This window comes from Cyrtonyx montezumae, unplaced genomic scaffold (genome assembly GCF_038088225.1).
Source record: "Cyrtonyx montezumae isolate F1298 unplaced genomic scaffold, pur_monq_1.0 scaffold_8, whole genome shotgun sequence".
NCBI lineage: Eukaryota > Metazoa > Chordata > Aves > Galliformes > Odontophoridae > Cyrtonyx > Cyrtonyx montezumae.
The window spans coordinates 32,465,105-32,475,189 of NW_027072089.1; the positions used below are offsets into that span (position 1 = coordinate 32,465,105).

Here is a 10,085-nt window from a genome sequence, read left to right on the forward strand (position 1 = left end):
TTTCTTAGCTGTGCCTCAGCCCATCTGTTGAATCAAGGAGCTTTTCTTCGCAATAGTGCTTCCTGGCATTAAGTCATTCATTTCTTTTGTTGCCCTTTATACCTCAGTTTGCAGTCATCTAAAGATAAACTCACAGAATACTAGGGCACTTCATGTGCTCTCCAGTGTCCCACAAAACTCATTTTACTTGGGAACTTATTAGAATCTTCTATTTTTTAAGGAGAAATCTGGTGTTAGTCCTTGGTAGAACCTCAATATTTTATTTTCATGTGTGTATGTATGAAAACATACACACGTATATATTTACTTACACACAGGCTTTCTGTGATTTCAAAAGGTTACCTGGAGCTGGACCAGCTCCTTTCATATGCTTTCAATTTCTTACTCATCATTCAAAGAAAAAATGTAAGGTACTGCATACTGCCCTCGTACTACTTTAAGTTAGATGTATTCTAGATTTCATAGATACATTAGGTTAGAAAGGACCTACAAGATCATCTAGTCCAACCATCCTCCTATCACTATCCCTACCCACTAAGCTACTAAATCAAATCCCTTAGCATTTCAGGTCATTGGACCAGCTTATGAAGCCATAAAACCAGAGGATTAAATGATGGACATCTTCACTTATGCAGTAGACATGAGGAATATGTAAGAGAGTTATACCTCAGGTTAACAGAGTCCAGAGATGCTTATTTTCTTTATTATTGCCTCTATGAGATGTCAGCAGTGCACTAAATCCAGATGACACATTGGCTACAGTTTTTTGGCTATTTATAAGCCACCAATCTTCGTAAATACCATGCAATGCTCTAACATCACAGTCACAATTACATGGAGGGTGCTGGCTTGCAAACTTGAGTAGGAAAAATGTTTGGAAGGGAATAACACAGTGTAGTCAGCCAGGAAAGTGTTCTTCTGAGGTTGGTTTGAACAAAATAATGTGTCATCAGGCAAAACTTTGCAATTTCAAGTATAGTTTGATTGCTACTCTTCAGATCTTCTCTCCCTCCATTCTTTTAAATGTTACAGTTCTTTTACTCTTTCTATTCAAGCTAATGTGAATGTCCTTCAAGACATTCTACTTAAAGAAAGACAGGAAGATGGAGGAGAAAAACAAGGAAGAAGTTAAGCATAAATATTAAATCTAAGAGTGTCTAGTACAGCCATAATCTAAATGAGATTTTTTTAATACTTGTGTACTTTAGGAATTTTGAGCCTATATACAAGTATTACAAGATGCCTGTACTGCATAGAGGTGGCTTCTCTAACCACTGCTGGAAGAAGAAAGGAAGACAATTTCTACGACAGTAAAACACTGCCTGCTTCTTCTGATTTATTTGTTTTCAAGGCATGATGTAAAGTCATCCCGATGCTTTGGTTCATAGTATCATCTTCATTTTGTGTTCTAGGTTGCCTCAACATTCAGGCAGGATAGGTTTTTAAAGGGAGATTTCTCCTGGAAAGTTCTTCAGGTCAGAGTATCTTAGACAATATACTGATTTCCAGCTATATGATTCTTGCTCTGAGTTGGCTTTACATGTAGTTCATTCCTTGTAGAAAAGTTTCCTCAGATAAAAATCTTCTATACCTGGTTTTGGTTCAACTGATGATTTACTGGCTTTGACACTTTTTGTGTGTGTGTTTAACTTGTGATGTTGCATATTTCTGTGCCTAACAAGCACATATAAAATGATACTTAAAAAAAATTGCTGCTTTTTAAATTCAGATATGTTATTTTCCTGCAGTTATGGTTCAAGAAGATTATCACAGTCAAAACCCTTATCATAATGCAGTTCATGCTGCTGATGTGACTCAGGCCATGCACTGTTACTTAAAAGAGCCTAAGGTAAGGAAGCATTCTCAAGTATACATATAGAAATACACATATTTGTTTGCATATAAGTGACTTGTGCACGTACACTTTTTGCTTTTTATAAGGGTGTTACTTGAGATAACTTGATTTAATGCATTTAATAGTGGCCACGCCACAGTGGATGCAGCCAACTGTCTCTCCTTTGTAATAAGAAAGTCTTTATGCAACCCAAAGAAATATTCCACCATGCAGGATGGGGAGTGAACTAAAGGGACCCCATTTTTCAATTACAGTTGCAAGTTCATAATAGGATGATCCCAGAAATCCTGGGATACATCCTGGCAAAGTTTTATCCAATGGGGTGATGTTCTCCTCCTTGATCCATGTAAAGATAATCCACAGGAAAGCCACAATGTTTGCTCCTGCCTAGCTTGCCAAACACAAGGGTTGTAAAGGCAAAGAGACTAGTGTGTTACAAAAAGAAGGAAAATGAAAGCTCACCCGTCTCCTAGGATTGAGGCTCACAAGGAAGGAACTTCAAAAAGAAGGGATCTCTAACAAGAGGTCCTTCCTCAGTAGCAGTCAGCTCTTAAATGAGGTCTAAGAGGGGTTTGGCTCCACCCCTTCTGGTCACACAGGTGAATTGCCTTCACCTGTGCTCCCAGGGCTGACTGGATCTTTCCTTCAGGTGCTCAATCAGTGGTTCAGGCTGTGACTCAGCAGGTCCCACACAGCTATTAAAGCAAAAAACAAACCAAAAAAACAAAGCTAACAGCTTCTTTTCCCCAAACCCCACCTTTTGAACACAAGGAGTAGAGCCAATACCCAGAGCACCTTTATTAAGGCATGTGGTTTGGAATCTCTGAGCATTTTTTAATGAATACTCTTGATGAGTGTTTTGTATTGCTTCAGATAGAAGAATGGAATCGGTATTGTTAGTAACTTAGGCATTACTGGTTCTGTTGTGCCAACATGATAAACGTGAAGCATGACAGATGGCAAACGCAAAAGGGCACATAAACTCCTGCCCTTGCATAGGAGTTGTTGCTTTTCACTTATGCACATGTAGCACTGTCCTCTGTTTTAGTGCAAGCTAGGCTTTCCAGCCTGTGTTTAAAAAAAAAAAACAAGTGGAGAACGAGACTGAGTAGAATATTGATTTTATATTTTTAAAATTTTTTTTAAATTCCTGTTGGCTTTTGACTACACAAAAAAGAAAACTGTGGATGTGACACTTGAGCAGCTATGCTATGGCCACGCTTGCACTGCTGATAGAATTCTGTTTATTACCTTACAGCTGTCCGAATCCTTAACTCCGTGGGATGTTCTGCTCAGTTTAATTGCAGCTGCCACACACGATTTGGATCACCCAGGCGTTAACCAACCTTTCCTAATTAAAACAAACCATTACTTAGCAACTTTGTATAAGGTAAGGAGAAAATGAAGTTGTTCTGTTGAAATCAGATTTGGAGTATTCCTGAGGAGGACAGAAGAGGAATATGAATTGTGATGTGGGTGTGAACTGAGAGGGTGCTTTCCATGCCACTGGGATAAAACTGTGAGCTGGTGAATGGATGTGAGAGGCTTAATTCCCTATAGAAGCAAACAAACAAACAGAAGCCCTTTGTGGTTCAGCACTTAGTGTAAGGGATTCTGTTTAAGAAGAAATCACTGATATCTGTAATATCACCTTCATTTGCAGAATACCTCAGTATTGGAGAACCATCACTGGCGATCAGCAGTGGGGTTGCTGAGAGAGTCTGGTTTATTTGCACATATGTCATTAGAAAACAGGTATGTTTGCACAGAGTCATTCATCTCAGTTTAGGGTGCAAGTAAGCTGTCTCTTAAGAAAGGCAGCCTTGCAAAACAGGCAGAATTATTGCGTGGCAGTTCATTACCTAAATTTTGTATTTGGACCAATTGTAAGAATTCCCTGATACCTTGCTGCTGGAGTAGAGCAGTGCAGCGTAGTACTTGGAACACAACTTTTAATGTGAGCACACTGAGGAGATATAGTTGATCAGCTGATTATGTTAAACTTGGCAGCCCTTTCTCGTTCTGTCACTGCTTCTGCAGTTTAACATATAACCTTCTTACCTACCTTCACAATCCATATGCTTTGAACAATTAATTTGTGCATATTTAAGGAGAAACAAACATCCAAATCTTCTAGTTGTTCTGAAAGCTGCTGATGAAATGTCCCAATGTTGGTTTGGAAGGTGCAGGAAAAACAGAAGACACTGTGCTATGAAGATGACAACCAGTATGCCTGTGACTTACATCTGCATAATAACGAATATGATTAAAAAATCCCACCCACAACCAGCCTGAATTTAGTGATAGCTATTATTCTTAATTGTTACCCTCTCTGAATGCTTGGTACCACACTTTTCAGGCAGCTGATGGAAAGCCAGATAGGTGATCTCATTCTTGCCACAGACATCAGTCAGCAAAATGAGTATCTGTCCATGTTCCGATCCCATCTGGATAGAGGAGATCTATGTTTAGAAGATGCGAACCACCGTCACTTCATTTTACAGGTGATGTTCTTTGTTATGTTCTTTGAAAACACGATTTTTAACTTCGAAAGTAATTAATGTGCTGAACAGCTCTACTGCTAGGCTATATTAAAAATGAAATAAATTCCTTTAGTTGTTTTGTTTCATTACAAGAAGGTTGTTTCCTCCGCTTCTGTCTCCCCACCTCTCCTAGCACACAGCCCCAGGGATGTCACGTGTTGGTCATCAGAAAACTTAGAGCTGTTAGGCAAGGAGCCATGCACTCCTAGGAACTGTATTTTGATGACTCCAGCTCAGTCTTAGAACTGTGAAAGGCTTTGTTGGAACATGTTTCAGCAAAAAGAGAGAAGTACAACTATTTGAATCAGCTTCATAGCTTCAGCTTCATAGATATATATATATCATTAGGTCTCTTCTGTGGGCTGCAAAGGAAAATGGACAGAGAAGTTCTGTCCTTTGCAAACCGCTATGAAAGATGTAGACTTAAGAGCCAGAACTACAAAATACTGTTTGCTACAAAATACTGACACTAATCTGAACTCGTTGCTGTCTCCTCTATTAGTGAATACGCTAAACATAATGCCCTTGAAATGCTTTGACTTGCCTTAATTTTGGTATTGCTCAGAGGTGATCACAAGATCTAATTGTTTCCCAAGTTTATGTGATTATAGAATGCAACTCGAGGGAAGCCCGAATGACAGGTAGGTTTGTTATTTGCAAAACTTCTGCTGCCAGGAAATAAGAGAATTGAAGATGCTGCTGTTGGAAGGAAAGGAGTCAGTCATGTGGCCTAACACTGCGTATTAACTTCCTAGATGGCTTTGAAGTGTGCTGATATTTGTAACCCGTGTCGGACTTGGGAGCTGAGCAAGCAGTGGAGTGAAAAAGTGACAGAGGAGTTCTTCCATCAAGGCAAGTGAGAGTATGGGTATCGGATAGCAGATGATGTATTCATAGTGTGGAGATAGCAGTCGTGAGTCATAGCTGCATGCAAATAAATAGTGACTTATGTTGATGACTAATAGAGATGTACAGTGCAGTGTGGGATTTCCTGTGCTGGGTTGTGTTTCTTGCAGAAGGCTGGTGCTACTAAGAGCTGGTGAAAACCGCTGAGAACTCTGGCAGGTTCTGAAGCTCCTCCATCCTGAAGGGTGCTTCGGGTGAACGATCACGTTCTGTTCACATGTTCCTACTGCTTTCAATAAGTTATGAAATATATTCTTGCCAGATACTTTAATATTAAAAATTTCTCTGGCGACGAGAGCCTGTTGGGAGGCAGGAATAAGCCAGGTCTGACTTCAGTCGTTAGCCTTAATTACAGCAGCGGGTGAAGCTTTTAATTGACAAATGGAAGAAATGAATTTTTCCCATTATTATCGAGTTCTTGTAATAATAAAGAAGCGTGTGCTTCTCCTTTTTAAAGGCTGCTTTACCTTGAATTGACAAATGCTAATGTGTATAGCTATGAAAAATGGAGAGCTGGGTGCTGAGCATGTGGAACTTATTGTCAGAGGAAATTATGTAGACGTGGAACAACAAATTGCCCTCAGTGGGAAATTCCTGAAGGCCAAAATGTTATCTTCCATGTTGTGAAGTGGGGCGAGAGGGTCTTCATTTCTCATTTCTACAGCAACCTAGGAGTTTTTGCAAGCAAGTATGTTCAGGAGCCCATTGGTTTGATGTTTTGCATGTTAACTGCTTGTGTGATTTAAAAAACAACATCTTATTGGAACTGTTGACTTAGCCAGTGCATTATACTTCTGTTTCTTTAGGAGATATTGAAAAAAAGTATCACTTGGGTGTGAGTCCACTGTGTGACCGACAGACAGAGACCATTGCCAACATCCAGATTGGTAACTGCAGTTCTGTGTATTTCAGTAGATTCCTTTCAGGGTGTGCACTGAAGGAAATGCCATATCCATACGTTTGCTGGAAGCTCTGCCTTGTGTGTGTGTGTGTGTGTGTGTGGCACTTCACAGGAGATTCCAGCTTTCTGGATTTAGCTCTCTGGAATGTCAGTAGTCAGTTTAAATGCAGCCTTAGTAGGGGAGGTAGATAGAAATCTGATAGAGAACCACAGAGAGACATTATGATACTGCTAACTTGAGTTGTATTTTAAGTAGCAGAAGGGGTGACTTTTTTTTTTAATCAAGTCATTTACGTAGAGGAACCAGGAGGGAGACTGAATTTTTACATGATCTGATAGTGATAAGAGAAGGGGAAATGACTTTAAACTAAAAGAGGGGTGAGTTAGGTTAGACGGTAGGAAGAAATGCTTCATTTAGAGGGTGGTGAGGCAGTGGCACAGGCTGCCCAGAGAAGCTGTGGGTGCGCCATTCTTGGAGGTACTCAAGGTGATGTTGGATGGGGCCCAGGGCAGCCTGAGCTGGTAGGGGGCTGGAACTAGATGGTGTTTGAGGACCCTTCCCACCCCATTCTGTGATTCAGCACAATGCTGTTCTTTGACTAGTACAATATTTTAGATTTTAAGAAATTACTTTGTAAAGATACCCTAAATACCAGAATTAGTTTTTAAATGTGCTTTGGAAAGGAATAGTCACAGAATTGCAGGGGTTGGAAAGGACCTCAAGAAATTGAGTCCAACCCCCGTGCTAAAGCAGGTATCCTGCAATAGGTCACATAGGTAGGCCTCCAGATAGGTCTTGAATATCCCCATAGAAGGAGACTCTACAACCTCTCCGGACAACCCATTCCAGTCCTCTGTCACCCTTACAAAAAAGTTCTGCATGTTAGTACAGAACGTTCTGTGTTCAGGTTTTAGGCCATTCCTCCTGGTCCTATCGCTACACACCATCAAGAAGAGCCTGCTCTCATCCATTTGCCTCCCATCTCCCTTTAGATATTTATAAACACTTGTCAGATCCCCTCTCAGTCTTCTCTTTCCCAGGCTGAGCAGTCCCAGGTTACTCAGTATTTCCCCATGTGGGAGATGCTCCCAGCCCTGTGTCATGTTTGTGGCCCTCTGCTGGACTCCTAGGAGATCTTTTTTGAACTGGGGAGCCCAGAACTGGACACAGTAGTCCAACCGTGGCCTCACCAGGGCAGAGTAGAGGGGGAGGATCACCTCCCTTGACCTGCTGGGCCATGCTTTTTCCAGTGCACCCCAGTATTGGCCTTCTTGGCCACCAGGGCACCCTGCTGGCTCATGGCCTGTTGTTCACCAGGACCCCCCGGTCCTTCTCTGCAGAGCTCCTCTCCTCTCTCATCTTCCAGGCTGTACCGATGCGTGTGATCATCCGCATGGTTTAGTTTATTACATTTGACTTGAAAGATGTAGTTCGCCTTTCCCCGTTGTTCTCACGTGGCTGTGTGTGTGTTTGCTGTTTTGAAGGCTTCATGACCTACCTGGTGGAGCCGCTGTTTGCAGAGTGGGCCCGGTTCTCCAACACGCGGCTGTCGCAGACGATGCTCGGCCACCTGGGACTGAACAAGGCGAGCTGGAAGGGGGTGCAGAGAGAACAGTGCGGCGGCGGGGAGGACGCTGACCCCGCCTTTGAGGAGATGGACTCAGACATATTACCTCAGGAACCTCGATTGTCCTGACCTCAGCCCTCATGACAAAACTGCCTCTTCTCTCGGTGTCTGCACAGCTGGATTCAAGGAGATACTTGCCCGCCCGAGGTCTTGGTGAAACAATGCCAGCATTATTTATTTCCAAGTTTTCCTTCGACAACAGACGTTCGGACCTGATGTTTTTTTTAACTGCAAGATCTGAACATAGAGCAATATGCATATGCCTCAGTTGGTTTTCGTTCGGAACCTTGAATATGCAAAGCACAGCGGTGACCGAGCCTTGGAGGAACAGTACGAAGGCTTCATTGTGCCACACCTTTTGGGTTTGTTTCTTTTTTGTGAAATTTGAAACACGGTCTTCGAATCTCTTTAAGACTTGAGATGGATTGTTCCACGTCCTCGGAATTTCGCAAGACTTGCATGAATGTGTTCAAAGCGTTACCTTCCACTCAGTCCCTGTTTTAATACGGAAATGTGAAGTGCCCATCCTCTGCTGCCTCTGGCAAGACTTGATGTTTACAAACGTACTCTGAAACTATGGGTTCTAGACTTAACCTTTGCGCATGGCTGTGAAGGAACCACTAACCTGGGTTTTTTGTTTGTTTGGTTTTGCTTTTTTAAAAGAAAAAAAAAGATCAAATCCGAGACTGCAGCTCTTGTTTTCTGGATGCCAGAAAAGCCTCCCATTTGCCATAATTTTGTTTGTGCACTGGGAACTGAGCATTCATCATAGAGCACAGCCAAGCTTTACTCCAGTGCTGTATGGGAATGCGGTTTTTTAAAAGCAGAAAACACTTCTGAACTGGGGAAGGGGTGGGGGAGGGGGGGAGGGGGGGGAGAGGCGTCTGAACTGCATTGCGATCCTGCAGTGGAAACATCGCATGTTGTTTTCACTATTGTACACTTGAACTGCACATGCAAGAAAAAAGGTGGAATGTCTCAACACCATAATCAGCTCAGGGTATTTGCCAATCTGAAATAAAAGCGGGATGGGAAGCGTGTCCTTCAGAACAAGGGTACAAATGCCCCTTTGCTGCAGTGTGTGTATGTGTGGGTGCGTGAGTCTGTCTGGGGGTGGGGGGGAGGGAGGGAGGGGCCGGGCGGGGTTTGAACGGCAACATGTATTATTATTATTTTCTTTTTTATTTATTCTTTTAGAATGTGACAATTTCACCAACAGCCACATCGGGGAGGAAACTGTACCAGATTGCTACAGATGCCTTAAACTATGCACAAAGCTAAGTGACCAAATTTGTTTTTGATTTGAAGAGGAAAAAAACAAAAAACAAAAAAAACAAAAACAAAAGTGCATTGTTTACCTGTTCCTCCCTCTACTGAAACATCGCCCGTTGATGGGGTTGAGATGGGAAAAGGAGAAAATGGTTTTGGTTTTTTGTTGGTTTTTGTTAGTTTTTGGGTTTTTTTTTCCTTTATTTTTCAAGGACAGAATCCAAGGACTGATTTTAAACTTACGACATTCCATTTTTGTAATTCGTTTGACATCGTTTTAAGTACAGTAAGCACAACTGTAACCTGATTTGAGAAACTGGTGCTTTGTTTTGGTTCATTTGTATCTCCCTGTTATTATTGTAAAAGACTGTTTATCGATTCTGTTTACAGTTCGTTGCAACAGCCATTTCTGGGAGCGAGCTTCAGCGTAAAGCCATTTGTAAGGCTTTGCCATATTCATTTTGATATGTGCCTGTTGCTGTTACCTTTTAATTGATGATAATAATAATAAAAAAAAAATCTTTCTGCATTCTGCTCCTGTACGTTTAAGTTACGACCGAGTCCAGCAGTACGGAGAGGTGGCGAAGGCTGCAGTCAGCTTCCACTGTACACTAAGCCCAGTTTTGGATTTGGAAATTGTCCTCAGATTCCGGCATTTATTGGCTTGGCCTCTTACTGTATTAACAACTTCCGCCGTAACCTGTTCGTTTCCCTTCTGAAATTGAGTTGTCGGTTATCCTTTCACGTTCCCTGGAGTAATACTGTAATTCTCGAGGTGGCCATGTTTAAAGAAATAAATTTGTAATGAAACCACTCGTTCTGACCCTGCGTCACTTCCTTCCTGTGCCGTCTGACTCTGCCTTCCCGTCGCCTTTTATCCCTCTGCACCGAGGTGAGGTCGGGCGCTGAGCTGTGGGCTCAGAGGGCGGCCCCTCCCCGGTGGGTGGCTCACGTGCCCGTATTTCCAACGGGAAGAGGAACCA

General features: G+C 42.1%; 1 protein-coding gene across 4 annotated transcripts in view; it reads left to right on the top strand.

Moving 5' to 3' along the window:
* The window catches only part of PDE7A (phosphodiesterase 7A), a 71,034-nt gene extending 62,557 nt beyond the window's left edge, over nucleotides 1–8,477 (top strand). For all 4 annotated transcript variants that reach the window (XM_065751757.1, XM_065751760.1, XM_065751759.1 and 1 more), the window contains 7 exons: nucleotides 1,749–1,849; nucleotides 3,114–3,245; nucleotides 3,519–3,610; nucleotides 4,215–4,359; nucleotides 5,154–5,250; nucleotides 6,111–6,191; nucleotides 7,691–8,477. In XM_065751757.1, coding sequence (XP_065607829.1) covers nucleotides 1,749–1,849; nucleotides 3,114–3,245; nucleotides 3,519–3,610; nucleotides 4,215–4,359; nucleotides 5,154–5,250; nucleotides 6,111–6,191; nucleotides 7,691–7,902 — 860 coding nt within the window. In that variant the 3' untranslated portion in view covers nucleotides 7,903–8,477. The remainder of the gene's footprint in view (nucleotides 1–1,748; nucleotides 1,850–3,113; nucleotides 3,246–3,518; nucleotides 3,611–4,214; nucleotides 4,360–5,153; nucleotides 5,251–6,110; nucleotides 6,192–7,690) is intronic.
* The last annotated feature ends 1,608 nt before the right edge of the window (nucleotides 8,478–10,085 follow it).